The sequence below is a fragment of the Mugil cephalus genome, chromosome 19 (genome assembly GCF_022458985.1).
Source record: "Mugil cephalus isolate CIBA_MC_2020 chromosome 19, CIBA_Mcephalus_1.1, whole genome shotgun sequence".
Taxonomy (NCBI): Eukaryota; Metazoa; Chordata; class Actinopteri; order Mugiliformes; family Mugilidae; genus Mugil; species Mugil cephalus.
The window spans coordinates 11,059,800-11,076,920 of record NC_061788.1 but is presented as its reverse complement, the minus strand read 5'-3'; the positions used below and the strand labels follow the sequence as shown (position 1 = coordinate 11,076,920).

The 17,121-nt window shown below is 42.7% G+C and overlaps 1 protein-coding gene across 3 annotated transcripts in view; it reads left to right on the top strand.

Moving 5' to 3' along the window:
• The window catches only part of LOC124996498 (mediator of RNA polymerase II transcription subunit 13-like), a 72,944-nt gene that overhangs the window by 32,748 nt on the left and 23,075 nt on the right, over positions 1–17,121 (top strand). For all 3 annotated transcript variants that reach the window (XM_047569582.1, XM_047569581.1, XM_047569579.1), the window contains one exon: positions 11,593–11,677. In XM_047569582.1, the coding sequence (XP_047425538.1) occupies positions 11,593–11,677 (85 nt within the window). The remainder of the gene's footprint in view (positions 1–11,592; positions 11,678–17,121) is intronic.

Below are 17,121 nucleotides of genomic sequence, written 5' to 3'. Positions count from 1 at the left end.
AAGAAACGTCTGCTTTTGTATATTTATAGGACACAATAGGCGAATAGGGTTAAATGTGTTAACGGCTGATAATTTTACATTTTCTGAAAGGTGCGTGTTTTAAATATGCAGTTTTATCTGTGTAGTATTTATCTGCATATTCACCAATTTTGTACAGATTCCTAGAACAGAAATCTGAATATTCAGGTCAGAATTCTCATGTCATTTTGTCGATGTGTTAGATGTGATTTTGGAATCTAAATCTAAATGAGACTATGAATGATATATGAACAAATCTCTCTGTTAAAAAAAAAACTTCTGAAGTATTGATTCGGTATTGGTATGCGTAGCTTCATGGTCAGAGTTTGTGGAAAAAGTTGAGAAAATAGCCATTGAAGACATATATTGTAATATTTCATATATTCATCTATTGGAATCCACTATTTAACTAATAGATGTCAACACAACTTCCCTAGAATCTCACGTTTTGTGTTTAAATATGCAAATTAGGCAATTGTGTCACTGAGCATGCACTAGTTTCCCTAAAATTGTGTATCCAACTGCGTAATTTGGACGTTTTTTGGACAAAAGAAGGAATTTTATGGCGGCAGAACGGCTCCAAATCTTAAAATTTACCTCTGCAAGAAAAATAGTTTTCTCTCGCCTGTAGCGTCTCCCCGTAAGCAGCCACCACAGTCTGTCAGGCAGATCCACACCTCTACGGAGTGTCCGATTATTTTCGTACCTCTCCAAAACTGACAGTCCAACATTCATGCCCACTTCACGGCGAGCAACGAGCAGAAAGTTCCTGTTTAGCTCCATGGAGCTTAGCGGTAAAAATGGGGTTAGTCTGGCTCCATTGTCCATCCACAGCTCATAAAGCATGAATCCAGGTGTAAATGATCCAAGACAAGTGTGGGATTCCTTCACACTGACCACCTCTTTGAGTTGCACGGGACATTTGCTGACAACATAAAACTGTAAATACCTCGGCCGTCTTCGCCGCACTCGGCGATGTCAGCAGAAATAAACAGTTCTTATTTCGTCCCGTGTATTAAGACAGACAGGGTTAATCGCCTCAGTTGACTGAGGCAACTTCTACATGAGATGATAGGTTGATTGTTTGCTGCAGATTGAGGACCATAAACCGCTAATTGTGAAGGGAATATGTGTTAGTATAACAATGCAGATGACTCATAACTATGTCATTGGGTAATTGTTTAATAGTCAGCTAATAAACTCATATAATTTGTTGTAAAAATCATCTTAGATGTGAGTGCACACTGAGAGAAAGACATGCTAGCTGCTCTTTATATATATATGTATAGGAAAGAAATGCATGGGTAATAAATGATAATGGAATATTAAGGAACAATCCAGCATTCAGGGACCTTCCTCCGTCTTAATTAATATCCATTTAACGTGGTTCAGCTGAGAATTTACAGAATTTACTTTGGATATGTTTTAAATTAAATTGTTACTTGCGATTCTGCGCTGAAATCCGAGAGGCTAATCGCGATTATGCGAGTCCTCCCGAGACGAAATGTGTTTTCATGACAATGTGCGCGAGACGGTTCAGACCCCGCGTCCCCATTCATTTATTTATTTGCCTGTGACTTATGGGAAAACACTTGGCACTTAGCACTTAGCATCCATCCATCCGCAGCATCCCAGACATCAAAAGATTTGTGTGTGTGTGTGTGTGTGTGTGTGTGTGTGTGTGTGTTGGGTTGAATGAACTAAGTGACTGTCAAATTACGTAAGGGTGTGGGATAATTCTGTTGGCTTCTCTCTGCGCAGTTGGCTCTTTTTTTTTTTTTTTTTTGATTGTCGGGGTTGCTGAGAGGCCAACACACAAACACACTCCTTTTTTTTTTTTTTCATTTTCACCATCACACAGAACCCATTCCCACTTCCTAACCTTATCTGTTATAGCTCTCCTGCCATCTTTTTTTTTCCACTATTTTCTTGTTCCTGCCTCTGTTCTTCTCTCCCTTTCGCACTAACCGTGCCCTCGTATGCCTCTCACCGCCGTCATCACGCGCACCAAACCTCTAAACACACATTCTCACACGTCATTTTTTTTTTTCATAGCAGGTTATATTACAGACCGGCGTAATCTCATTTGGTTCTTGTTGTAGACATAATAGCCCTTGCTAGATCCTCCTCAGTCACTCTGATTACGCCACTGACTCCACATTAATACAGTAAACATCCTGTAAATTATAAATTACGCTGTCAACATGCTCTTTAATGACAAGCTCTGGAATCACACGCAGCATCTCTCCAAATTAGCGCCGGACCGACTGGTGAGGCGATCAATAAATCAAGGAGCGTATGTGTCATTTTTGTTTACCGAATGAAAAATACATGAAAAATTGTTAAAAGGCTTGTCAGGCGTGGAGGCGCGGAAAACATCAATTAGCATTAAAACGTAAACTTTCAGTGATGTCTTTTTTTTTTTTTGCGTGAGAGGATCTGAGCCGGCAGTCTTCTAGCCTTAGCCTTAACGGATGCTCACCCGCGCGCATTTAGCGATCGCTCCTTGTTGTTTTCAATAATTTATTTTCTTCCCCGTTTCCTGCACGCCCACGTTGATTGCTCCCCGCTTGAGTCCGTGAAATGTGTTTGCGCAAAGAGAGGCCGCGTCCTCCGAGAATTACAGCTCCGTCTTTTCCACCTCCTGTTAATCTCTGCGTTTTGCAAGCGGACATGCTACACGGCAGCGCTTTTCTTACTTTTTCCTTCTCCGTCCTCTCCCTCTTCCCATCTCTTTTTCCTTTTTTTTTTTTTTGCATACTGACAGAGGTGCTGTGGACTGTTCAAACCAGGTCACTCGCGTGCTAGGCAGCAATAATAATAGAGCTCATGCGAAATGAACCGCAGTGTTTTTCTTAAACTTGCGACTTGATATATTCTGAGCGTTCACATTTGTTTAACCAGACCTCAGCTGCACGATATGCTAACCGCTTTTTTTTTTTTGAGACACATCCTTAAAACCTCCTCCTTCAGAGTTCTTTTTAAAGTGAAATCCCCCCCACACCCCCCTCCGTCACCGGAGTCAGTGATGGAAAACAAAGTGCCGTGAATCTGCAGAGAAGTAATGAGGGTGGAAGCTGAGTAAAGTAACACTGAGAACTGCTGTGTTGTCATGGCCTGGGTGTGTGCCAGTCGTCCCCTCTTGCCCTCCACTTTGACACCCGCCCCCCTCCCAGCTCAGGAGAGTTTTCTGGCTGCAACTTGACCCCGGCGGTCCGAGTCAGGAGAAAGAGATGACCCCTCGGGTGGAACGGACGAATATAGAGATAACGTCGGTGGATGCCTTGACTCGAAGGCACGCGGTCCCGTTTTGTGTGTGTGCTTGTGTTTATACAAAAACATGTAGTCATGTAGGCACAGCGCTCACACCCTGGTCCCTTCTTTTGCCTCTCTTCCTGACTCACCCCCACAACTATGCAAGCAACTCCGGCTCAGTCACCTAATTGATTCCAGATTTCTCCCCCTCTTCCCTTCACTCTCTCCCGAGCCTCCTCCTTCCTGCTGTCACCGCTGCCCTTCGCTCTCTCTCTCTCCGTCTCTCTGGGTCTCAGTGCCTGCCAGATGTGCATTAATCTGGTTTGCACGGTTGAGGTTTTATTTGCTGTTTTCTGGCTTAAAAATAACCGATAATATTAACTGAAATGTGAGCCCCGGGATTGAATACACACACAAGTCACTGAGCATGAAAATTAAAGACTTCAGACTTCGTTTTTGTTGTTGTTGAATTCAAAAGCCCACAACATTTCCTGTTTACTAAAAAATTCAGTGCCAGTGGTCTGCCTGACAGGTGTCAAATTTAGAGGGAGAGTGTCACAAGAGCGTGAGAGTGAGTGTGCAACTATGGACAGAGATGGAAGGCGAAGAAACGCGTCCTTTTTCTTTTGTTTTGATGCGACGTTAAATGTGCGAACATCTCAGGAAACACACTCACCTCAGAGTGGATATTTAAAGCACTGTGGTGTACAGTATCTAAGGAAACAGGTTGGGGGCGAGCAGCCGCAGAGAGATGGCGATCAGCTCCGGCTTAATGTCTTTAATTTAAAAAAAAAAAAAAAAAAAAAACTTGATAACCACTCATCTCAGCAACGGTCAAACCGCGCGAAACCGATGCAGAGGAATTGGCCGCGTCGAGCAAATGGGATAGCAGCGCTCAAAAAGCCGCTTTGATGTTTTAATTATTCAAGAATTAGCAAGGCTAATGGTTCCGTGGTAATGTGCAGCATGTCTGATGACAAACAAGCTTGTTCTTTGGCACAGATGAAGCATTCATGTTCGGTTTTGGCAGCGGTTGTTGTCCAACAGGACCTTGATTCACTTCAGAAGATAATCTAAGCTTTTTATGGTTCGGGTATATAATCAAGAGTGAGTGGGACTTGAGTGTCTCCAACGTCGGGAAAAGTCCCGAACTTTGGGATGCTGTAACTTGTAGAGCAAGTTCAGGTTTATTCACGGCTGGTTTTTGGAAGATGATGTGAAATGAATCTTTCTGAGTTGTAGACATTTATAGAGCGACCTCATCTGAAATATTACCTGCTTTACTGCTGCAGAGGAAAGGTAAGATAAGACAGATTGGCAGGATAACACTGACTATTATATCATCAATTATGATTTAATGGAATCGTCCTCTGCAAATTGAAATACTATTGCCTGGAAATTGTCACCTTGTGAGAGCGACGGCGACGAAACCATTTCCGTGAAGGAGCAATAAAGCGCCATGATTCCCACGCTCTTTTTACGTACGTGCTAATATTTTACACCTCTAAACAGAACAACAGCAAAAAACAAAGAAAAGGATATTTTTCTCCCTCCCCCCCAAATTAAAAGCAGGTTTGTCTCGAGTAAATCTCCCGAATCATTTTTCCTGGAACGCTTTACAACACGGGCTGATATTGCCAGGTAATCAAGTACTGCAAATTAAATACTGACCAGTGATTCCAACTGGAGGAGGGAGGAAACATGACCGTGGAGAACAAGGGAGTAGTGTTCTGTGGAAGAAATGAGAAGTAATTTAAGTGTTACATTAGTTTGCACAAATTGGCCAAATGCGCTTTTTGCTTAGTGTGTAATTAAAGAGAAAAAGTGTGGGAGACAGACCCATAAATAATGTGTATGTTCTTCACTGGGATTGGATTTCTGTTGGAACAAAATGGTATTTTACTCGTACCTGATACATCCAGTGCAATTACCATGTAAATTGAAGGTGGTGTTATAAAAGTCTCATTATAGGTAACCCCACATGATTGTTCTTTACTATAGTGACATGCAGCATGTACTGCATATTAACATATACATGTGTGTGTATCTTGTTAACATTTTGCTGTTTTTAAAGTCGCACCTCTCATCGGTTTTTAATATTCAAGGTGACTCAGGGAATATAAAAAATGAAAACCCGAAAGAGCGAGAACGTGCAGCTCTGCTTCCAGATGTCACAAACAGCCGAATAAATCAGTCAATAAATGAATAACATACTATTAAAGTATAGCAATATATCAAAACCTGAAGGGTTGTTTTTTTTTTTTTTATTTTATTGCCGATTGTCAGTTTGTGTTGACGGGAAAGCAGGAACTGCAGGAATGTAGCCGTTTAATACTTCTGCATGACATTTTTAGACCTCATCCAGCACCTCAGGGTGTTCATAAAACCACACATGCTCGTGTCAGTCTGACTGTCAGGCGCGTGTCATAAAAAATGTAGCGCGAGCTTTACATGACACTAACGCGTCTGCAGGTGTGTGTCTTTTGTCGGCAGGTCCTCCCACAGCCCTCTACGTTACATCACAACACCGTACACCTGGGTTTTCGTGCTCTAATGTGACAAAACTGTTCCGTATCCGCTAATAACTCATGATTTGTGCGCCGCTACCGACGACATCTCTCACAAATGTCTAATTTGAGGAAGTGTTTTCGAAAACATTTCATATTAAGTATTTATAGAGTGTCCTTTGTAGCGGGTACGAACGTGACGTCAGAGCAAGCGGAAATCTCCACTGAGTGGCAAAAAAGTGACAGATGAGCGTGGAAGTTAGCCGCACTAGTCTGAATCATAGCCTCTAATACCGTCTAAATTGTACAAAAAAACAAAAAAAAACAACGGAAGAGCTGCTTGTGTGACTGACTGCTTTTCAAACCAGTCAGAAATATATTTTTACGGGTTCCCAGAAAGACAAAGAAAAAGAGAAGTATATGCTCCTGAAACCTGGTGTTGTGGTTCTCGTGTTGTGTCACGTTATGTATGTTGATATTGTTGTTTCGGCGTAGTTACAGCTGTTAGTTCCAACAATAAACGGAATATCTCCTCATTATACTTTCAACGTCTACAGTAATGTATGACTAATGTTACTTCTCGGTAAAGCTCTTAGCGTTAGCATCTTTTACTTAGCTACATTCATCCTGACTCAAATGACCTAAAACTAACTGAAACTAACTGAAACTGGGGCTAATCCACTTTTCCAATTAATGGGGTACTCTAGTACAAAGCCATTGGAGCTGTGTTGTATGAAGTATCAAAAGGTCACGTAAGGTCCATGTAAATATCAGGAGGAGTGATTTCTGGTCACATGTCAATGTTCGTGGACCATTTGTTATGTGGTAGTTCGTATGGATCATTGTCGAGTCCACCTGTCCTTAATTTGATCTGATAATCCACATTTTTCCTGGTATTTACTGCTACATTTCACCATGTTTTGCCACTCAGGGGGACATGACTCTGGGCGGAAGTGCATACCCTCTATAGTGGATGGTGGGTTTCAAATTTTTGACTGGATTGTCATCACCCTCAACAGTGCATTCAATACAAGGACTCTTGCTTCATGAGTCATGGTTCTGAGTGGTAGTCCCAAAAGATTAGAAACTCATGTCCTCCGCAGAGAACAAAAATGAACCGGTTCCCAGGAGGTAAAACAAATGGTCAAAGGTCAAGTTCACTGCGACATAATGATCTATGAATGTACCTTTGTGTCTTTTTTTTGGACTCATAACTACATGTGAGTGTGGCGAGATTAGGATATGAATTGCATTTCATTCAGTTTACTAAAGTATCTACCTATGAGACATATTATCGTCATTATTTTCATTTTTATCCCTTCCGCCCCTCTGTGCCCCTCTTTCTTCTGTTTCACTTTCTGCCCATCTGTGCAGTCTTGTAATCTTTCCCTCTTATTAAGAAAAGCGCACGTGCACGCTGAGCTATGCCGCCGTGTGCGACGCACAACACGCCGGGCGCTCGCGCACGCGCGGCAAACAAGAGGCCAGCTCGACTCCACTCAGACATGCAGCAGGGCTGCTAATTAGTAAAGTGGCAGCGGTACACGTACTGTACACACGCTCACCACCCAGCGAGGGCTCGTAGCGCGCGCACTGCAGAGACGCCACCGGACGCCAAGACCGCTGCTGCTATTGATCCGAGACAAATGAACAAATGGGAGAGAGGGAGGGGGAGGGGGACAGGGAGGAAGGGAACGTGTGGAGAGGGGTCATCATGTACGAGACGGAGTGTTGTCACAGCTCAACTCCCGCCTCCCTCTCCCTCTCAGATCAATACCATCTTTGTGTTTGTTAGCACACCATTGTGGCGGCGGCGGCGGTGGTGGTGGTGGTGAGCGGCCAGTCCCTCTAGCGGCGTCACACCAGCACAGTCGGGGGAAGCATGACGCAAACGAGAGAGGGAAGAAGAGTTGAAGGATGGAAGAGGGAATGAGAGAAAGGGGGAGGAGCAGCCAGGGGAGGGAGAGAAAGAAAGAAAGAAAGAGAGGTGGAAAGCGAGGGTAAGATATGGAAGATGGAACGGAGAGAAAGAGAGGTGGAAATAAAAGGAGAGAGTGGCGACCCAGTTCCATCACTGCTCGTTTGTGTTTGGGTTGGCGCGGCAGTTAAGAGCACTGTGGCACGAGGATCGGGGAAAGAGTGTGGGGGGGGGTGGGGGTGGGGGTGAAATAAACATGTATTTGTGAGGATGTTACCTCACTGTACGCAGACATCACACGAAGTGGAGCTCGTCGTTTGCACGTGCGGAGGCACTTTGGGAAACATGTTCATAGAGATTCCAGAGCGGCAGCTGCTATTAATTGGACTAATAGTTTAGTTGAGTGACATCATTAATAATAATAATAATAACAATAAGCACCTAATCGGCTAATTGTTCAATTAACTTTTATTTAACAGGCAGCATTTACTTCTTGCCTTAATTTACCCGAATCTGTCTGAAAACATTCGAAGTGATCTACCTCAGCTCAAAATATAATTATCTGATGCGGCCCACGTGGAATGTGACAAATGCGCGTGCGTTTTTTTCCGCAGCAGTCTGTTTTCACGTCTGCCTCTTTTCAGACGAACTCGCAAAATAAAAATGTCAAACAGACGCATTTTAGAGAAACAGCTCACAGCTTAATTAAGCGCCATAATGGCTGCACCGTGGGCTTGGTAATATAGTTCTCCTTCACAATTTTCACTATCGGACGCTCCAAAAATATTAATTGAGAAAAGATTTGATGATAAATAATGAAAATCATCATCAGTGGCAGCCCCTCAGACAAATTATTCGTGCTCACCATTTACTTTCCCCCCCACCCCCCTATTTTCTTACACTACTTTCTATCTTGCGAGACTTTAAATCTATCAGATTTTAAATTGGCCTGCCTCTTTAAAAACTGACTATTTATCAGCGAGACCAAAAAACGGTGAGCGTTCAGTTGAATCTAATTGCGGCCGAGCTTGATTACATCCAGTTCCTTTAAACTCTTTCAGGCATGATGCTGTTCCCTGTAGCTCGGGCTGTGATGAATGATGGATCATGATGCTGTAAAGCCCTATTGCACTTAGCTGTGCATTTAGCGTCTACAGCGCGCTTCTCCCCCTGGGCCATCTGTGTTCCTCCTCTGATTAACAGGCAGTAAAAACTCAAAAGCATGGTGGTTGCTGGCTGACTGCTAGTGAAGTGACACGTCCAGGGCGTTTTCCTCTCGAAGCATGCCCCTTTTTGCATGTCTCCGCTTTAATGTATCAGATCATTGTTTTATTTCACACTCCATTTTCTATATTTATCACGATTGCGCCGAGTTGCCTGCTTGCCTGCCTGCCTGCGCGGATGCCCGACCTTGTTTTCTTGCAGCGGGGATTTGTCACACCGTGCGTTGATGTGCTGCAGTGAGCTGGCTCTTTGTCAACTACACTACAAACACGAGCGTCTAATGTGGATCGCATGTTTGCAGGCGGCTAAGCATGCGCCGCTGCCACTGTTGGGATTTGTCACGCACCTCGTACTTGCTCCCTCGCAAAAAAATCACGCGCCGGAATTGGGAGGGCAAATGTCAGGGTTCCTGCACAAGTACGGAAAAGTATGGAATTTGATTTTAGAAAATTTTTAGGTCTGGAAAAGTATGGAAAATGAAAACGTGAGAGCAGTAGGCTACATAGATGATTTATGTGCAACTTACAATAAAAATAATAAAAAACGTGCACTGAATTTATCTGGGTTTGCTCTTACCTACATTCCCTAACTATAATCTTCTGGAAATTATTTGGTGACATATCAAATGCCATAAATTCGTTTTTAAAAAGTCTGGAAAAAGTATGGAATTTTGGAATTTCTAACATGTAGGGACTAGAGGTCGGACCGATATACTGGTATCAGTTTTTTGTTATTTATATATTTATTTTTCACTTTAGAATCACCCCTGCCTGTGCTCTACCTCTTTTTACCTGCAAAAGACAATTAAATATTCTTTGAGCTCAATAAATGTCTATGTTTCTGGTTAAATTGGTACTTTATTATCATTGTGTCATTTGTATCATGCAAATGGAGGGAGAAAAAGCAGCATCGGCCTCCAAATATTGGCTCAGAAAAATCGGCAGCACGTGTCGGCCATCGGCCAGTTCTGGTGTAAAAAATAAAATCGGTATCAGCCATAAAAAAAATCCATATCGGTCGATTTCTAACGGGGACCCCGAAATGTGGAAAGTGTTCACGTGTGGGTTGCGTGCAATTTGGTTTTTGACGACTTTCTGGGTGGAAGTGCTGGAGGGACGCCGCGGAGTCAGTGACTTGTTTTTTTTTTTTTTTTGGAGTACTAGGGGTCAGGCGCGCACCGTGTAGCTAGTCGTGAGGACAGCAAATGGAAATGGGTTGAAGGGGATTGACAGAGTGGGGGAAGGAAGTGGGGGAAAAAAAAAAGTTGGGGCAATTTTTAAGAGCAGGAGAGAGAAGGAGATGTAGAGACAGTGAGAGCTAATGAGCTGGATTTGCTGGAGACTTGGCATTCTGCTCATGGTGCTCGCTCTATCTCTCTCCTCTGTAGAGGAGCTGGCTCGAGCGAGCTTCCTGTCTGAGCCCTGAAGCAGGAGTAAATGAGGGGGGGTGGTGGTGGTGGTGGTGGTGGGGGAGGATTGGGGGGAGGGGGGGTGGAGGGAGGAGGTGGTGGAAGGGTGTTGGAAGCAATAGAACAGAGGAAGGAGGAGAAGGAGGAGGGTGAGGGGCGGGAGGGACCAGTGTTGAAATTGAATGCCAGGGCGCCATGTTCTCACCGCCAGCGTTTCCATGGTTACAGGGTAATTCTGGCGAGTAAGGAAATTTCATTCACTCTGGTATGAAGAAGGAAGAAAAAAAAACAGGGGGGGAATATCAACAAAGCAACAGAAGAGGAGAATTTAAAAAAAAAAAAAAGAAAAGAAAAAATCAAGGAGAAGAATAAAGAGACAGAGGATACCTCTAGTGGTGTTTATGCCACCCATCCCCCAGGCGATCTGCCTCTGCCTCTTCTTTCTCTCATTCCTGTTTTTTTTTCTTTTCTTTTTTTTTTCTTCTTGTGTATTTCTGTGATGCTTGGTTTGTTTGCCGCCACCCTATAAGCAAACACAACACCCACCCACAATCCTCCACTTCTTCCAGCAGCCCTGCAGGTATGGCAAAGAACAAAGAGAAACACTGTTAACTGGCCGCTGTGTGTGTGTCTTCTTTTTTTTTTTCTTCTTCTTCCTTTTTTGGGGGTTGGGGGGGGGGTTGATGCCAGGGAAGGGTCGGAAGAAGGAGGGGGTTAAAGAAATCAAGGAGGCAGCAGAATTGTTCATAACACACTTGACACGTTTGGGGAAAGCGGCGTGTAGTTGTTGACGCGCTTGTCTTAAATTTCAAAGGGAAAGAGCGGCCTTTCTGCCCAAACTCCGTGCGCATGGAAAAAACCTGGGCACGCAAGCACGTGTGTCAGCCTGTGTAGATGCGAACGCACTCTGGCTCTGCTCTCGGGCTAACAGAGGCTGACAACTGCATGGGGTTTGACTGGACTGTCGCCGCAGCCGATGTGACAGCTGCACGGCCGACCAACCTCCGTGCGCACGCGCTCACGCACGCGTCGTCCCGATTTTCTAATATGACATGTAAATTCGCTCATCAGCGCGCGCAGCCCGCTTTGACAGCGTTATCAGTAAAACATGTGCAGTCAGCGTCAAATCCCACGCGTTGTTTGTTATCATTAAGGTGCGTGCAGATGTTGTACCGTCACAGAAAATGTCATCACTTACCCAGATAATGGAACTGTGATATGTTCTAATGGAGATAAAACAAGCAAATGTCCTTTTCTTTCAGTGGCTGAGGAGGGGCTGTGGGAGTGTGGGCTGTCCTACGAGTGCAGGACCCTCCTGTTCAAGGCCATACACAACCTGCTGGAGAGGTAAAACCATCACCATTACATGTCACAACATTACACATGCGGCACTACATCATGGGCGCTGTCGCCGCAGCCGTGATCTAAACGGGAGAGTTGGAAAACATGTGTCATGTAACAATGGATTTTGAATGTTATAGTAATCCATAAGAGAAGGCTGTTAAGGCAGATAATCAGTCGTAATAATATAGAACGGTGGTTCCCAACCTGGGGCCTGCGTCCCCCCAAGGGGCCAGAGATCACAGGGGGTGCGCCAGTTGCCACAGTTTTCACCTGTTTCACTAGTTTTTAACCAGTATTCTGGCATCATCCCCAGATCTCCAGCATGTGGCGTTTGATTGTGATTAAAAAAAAAATCTATAGAGGGTATGCACATGACGTCACAGCAAATGGACATCTCCGTGGTTACGGCCACTCTGTTTCACAAGTTCACTCTGTTTAATAGCATCTAAATTGTAAAATTAGTTGAAAATTGGGGAAGATTTTACTGAACCAACAGATTTGAAAAGCAGTCAGAGATATATTTTAACAGATATCTGTCAAAGAAAAGAGGAGTAAATGGAACGCTGCTTTACGAACTGGAGTCCAGGCAAACCCGGTGTTGTGGTTCACATTTTTGCTCACCATTTTTGTTGACGTCAATGCATACCCTCTATTGAGTTCGCCTACCAATGGAATGAGAGTAACGCAGCTTAACCGCTCCAAACTAACGTCACCAGCCTATCAGAAGTAGGGTGGGGGTGGGTCTTGGAAAATTTGGTTGAGATCTGGCTGCAGTTGGTGCTGGATTCAAGACAACTTGGGAAAACATGAGCTCTGAGTTGTCAAACTCAGAAATTACTGCTTCCAAAATAAAAAAAAATAAAAAAAATAGCTGCTGCACATATTTTAATTCTCAGCAAATGGTGACAATATACCATACTTATTTTTTCTCCTCCGAGTTAACCTGTAATGTGAACGCTATGATCTCTGAGGCGAGGAGAACGTGTCCTAACTGCAAACAACAGACTTAAAAATAGAAAAAATAATAACGATAACTAATATTAAATGTTAGGATGTAAATTTTACAATTTAGAGTTAAAATATCATCTACAGTTGTTTTTGTATAAATTGAAACTGAGTGGTTAAATTACTAATTGAATAAAAGGCTGCGAACCACTGTTATAGAACATTTCTTCATGGGAGAAGTTATATTTGCTTACTGCAGTTTAATAATAAAATATCACCACTTTCCCATAAACCATTTACTAAATCCTTATATCCTGCCATGGTGCTAATAAAGGCTAAATATGGATGTTGACTCATTCCATTATCTTCCATTCATTTCCGCCTCCCACTTAAATGAACCACCGTCTTGAATTTTGAATTTTATCCTGAAAGTCACCAAACTCGGGACACTTTTGGCGTTCAACAGAGAGACGGCATTGGTTTTCTCTCACAAGCCTCACCTTAATGAAATTATAATCTGAGCGCTGAATCACTTGCTCAAGTACCCAAAGCTCTCCTTTCTGAGTCAGAGCCATCTGTTAAATGAAGCAGCACATATTTGCTCTCTATTAAGTTAAGCATCAGTGATCATCATAGGGGGCAGGCTGAATTAACCTTCCTATTACCTTGAAGCTGACTCCTTTTATGGCTCACTATTTCGACACAAGAGGGATCACTTGCACTTTCCCTGTGATGTCGCACACATGAAACTGAGCTCTGTTGTTGGTGTTATTTATATGGAAATTATTTACAAAAACCTCTCATTTGTGTTTCACTTCGTCAGTCATATGAAACACAGAAAGTATTAAGCAGGGTTACAAAGTTAATGAGCAATGCAAACTGTGTGGGGTTTTTTTCAGCACGTTGCTGAATTAGCCAGTTGAAGCTCTGGAGCCAAGGGTTTCTGTTGTCATAAACTTACTAAGGCATGTAATAGTCAGGAGAGCTGTGTTGTACTCTTCATTAATTAGTCTGGGCCTCTGTGTCTTAAGGAAGTCGTTCGTTCTGGTGGTACAGATGTTTTCTGTTGCGTTGAAGAAGTGAGACATCTGCTGCCAAAATTTATAGATCAATAGACTTATATAGATGTACAGCGCACTGCAGCGAGCTATCAAATAGATGAGTTTATTGTATTGTTTTTCTATGAGTGGGCATTAATTATCTCTGGAGCTGTAATCGGCTCGGATCATCTTGTGAAAGTATTGAAAGAGAAGAGTTTGAACTTTGGAGTGATCAGAAACAAACGCAATACAGTAGTTGGACAGTTAGTTGCTTTATTCTTTAATTGGTTTTGAAAAGTGTGCGCTAAAGGCTAAATGTGTAAATTTAGGATTTACTGCTTGACACTGGCCTTCAAAATATGCCTTCAAATGGAAGACTTAAGTTTTGTGGATCTGACATGGAAATGCACGTAGAAATCCTAGCCTAGGATAGCACTGCTGCTAGGCAACCGTTACCATCCAGAAGCCATGGAGGCTAGCAACCAGCTAACTTAATAGAGGAAATGTAAAGGCTTAATGAAAAGATGAGGCTGTTGGAAACACCTCAATGGAAGCAAATAAAAAAATTAATACTTTTGTTTAAAGCAGGGGTCTTCAGCGTATTTCAGGCTAAGGACCCCCAAACTAATGAGAGTTAGCGTGTAATATGTGGCCTCGTGATTGGTTCTGCACCAATAGGGGCGGGGCCTACTGTGCACAGGAGGCTTAGATTGACAGGTCTCAGCTAGCTGTTGAGGCATGTGTCACTGACTGAAAGATAACGTCTTCTGCCTCCATTTATCCCTTTACTAAAATATGTTGGATTCATATTAACGTGTATTAGAAGAAATTTTAATTTGTGGGGGGAAAATTTAGAAAATATATAAAAAATGTCTAATCAACCAAAGACTTTCCGACCCCCCTGCAGCACCTCCGCGGACCCCCTCTTAAAGACCTATGCTTTAAAGTTGTCAATCAGGAATCAATATCAACGTGAAATGATATACGAAACGATGAGCACATAGTAGCGACTATTACTGCTAATGTGTAATTCCACAACACGCTCGAGAGGATTTCAGCGTTTTACCTCCTCGTTTTGGTTTTGTGGCAGTGAGCTTGATCAGTTTTTCTTTCATCTGAATCATTTCATTAAAAAGGCTCAAAAGCACCATACGCTAAAGACGGAGGTGATGACTAGCTGATGAACCGTTGAGCATTTAGCTGCTAAACAGGTGAATATTTCCCTCAGGAGTCGGTGGAAATCAAAACAAACAGGCAAAAGGGAAACACCAGATGGATGCAAAAGGTTGTCGGCTGGATATCTGAACAAGCAGTTAACACGGAAAATATGTGTTGGTAATGCAAAGTTTACAGTATATGTGACTAAAAATCAATGAATGCTGGTTTACTGCATGCATACTGGAGATATTATATTACTACTGCATAGGTTTATTGTACTCAGCATCACAAATAGGCTATTAATAAAGATTCAGTATTAACACTAGCAGTATCAACATCTAACATTAACTTTTCTTCCAGTTGTTGCTCAATAGATATGATGCACTGTTTCCTGTTGTTATATTCTTGCACAGTCTCGCTGCTTGATGCACTGATATGATACGCCCATTTAGTACCGGGGCGATAATGACCTTATTAGATGGATTAGCTATAGGCCACGATGTGACCAATCCCATAAACCGCCTTTGTTAATGTTATTATAAAATTAAACGAGAGCTTATGTACAATAAGAAGCCGCCGTCAGATAAGAAGACACGCAGATAAGAATGCACCAAAGATGGTATAGCTGAGCTCGGCTGAGGGAAGAGGACTCCATAAAATCATTTGGTAATTCCTTGACCCCGGTCAGAGGATTCAGTGGAGAATTCACTGGCACCTGTACACAGAGACGAGTCAAATCTCTGAGAGGGCCGTGGTTTGTCTGTGAAAGGAGTCTAAAATGAGGTGGAGAAGTGCACAGATGGCGGGATAGCCAAAGAGGGAGCACGGAGAACCTTGATGTGATCACACTTTGATCAGATGAAAGTGAGGGGGTTTTAAAAAGCTGTGTGCAAAAGTGCGAACCACTTTGGGGGGAAAGCAAGATTAGTGGAAGATTACATTCCGTTTTCCTGCACGTGCGCCTGTCATCCACTCCGTTCTGGGACGTGGGCTCACATTCAGCTGAGGGACAGTCCCTGCGGCTGCATTATTAGGAAAACAGTTTTAGCCAAAGTAAACGTCGATGTGATTTGTGTCTCAATTTTCCCCCAATTACAGAGAATAAAGAAAAGCAATTTAACTTTTCAATACGTTGTGATTTCCAGTATTTACATGGACGCTAGTATTCCACTAATAATCAGAATAGTAGGAACGTATCAAAAACACTTTTGTTTAAGCACTTGATATATATATATATATGTATTCTATTGTGTTTCTCTGCAAAGTAAATATTTTTTTCTGCCAGAAACAGGGCGGTTAGGAAACAAAACAGGTTCTTAACACGCTCAAATTAATGTGGACAGTACCACTGAAAACAGGATTCAGTCTCCTTCCATTGAATAAATTCAATGTTATTGATAAATTAGGGGGAAAATGCTTCTTTTTCTGTTATCTTTCCAGCCACGGGCAGAACACTTTGACGCGCCACAAAGTTATATTTTTGTATTGGGGCTCCCAAATGCTTATAGACCGCTTCATGGCCTACGTCACTGTGACATCACAATGTTAACTGGAGGCAAAACAGGCATCAAAAAAACACTAACTTGAAGTTTCATCACATACCAGCCACTGCCAGTCGTAGACAACTTTGGTTTGGCTTTTGGTGGTTAAAAGAAAACACTGGAGTGAGACGATCAACAACGCGCACACTTCATATCAGACAAGATTAATATGTAATGCATCATCAGTTTCAGCCTGGATAACATTATGGCATTCTTGTTACACACTAATGTTAATGCTAACCACGAGCCAACACAACATTACGTGTTTCAGGGGTGTTCAAGCAGAAGTTGCATTTATTACTTTACCCTCCAGAGTGGTTCCACTTACTTCTTGTAATATCTTTGTTGGAGAGGCTTCACTTGGTAAAGACAGACTAGACTTCGTCCCCTCCATGTCCTCCTTTGGTCCTTTTATCCAGTGAGTGAGAGAGTAGGGGTTGGTTATTGTAGTCCTATCAGTCAACTTTTTAAAATAACACTCATGGTCTAAAATGTGCGTTTTCCTCGTCCATTTGTGCCAAAACAGTCCATTGAAATATGCTAACCACCGCTTACAAGCTATAGTGTTTGACATGTTTAGCATCCAGTTAAGGCTTGCCCCTCAAAAAATGCCTCATTGTTTACAAACCGTGAAGTAATCTATACTGGATTATTTTATGTAAACGGATATTTCAGAATCTCTAATCAAAATTAAATTTGGTTGAAAGAAACATGTTAACATACCCATTGAGAAATGGGACAAGCTACGTTCTCAAAAACTGAT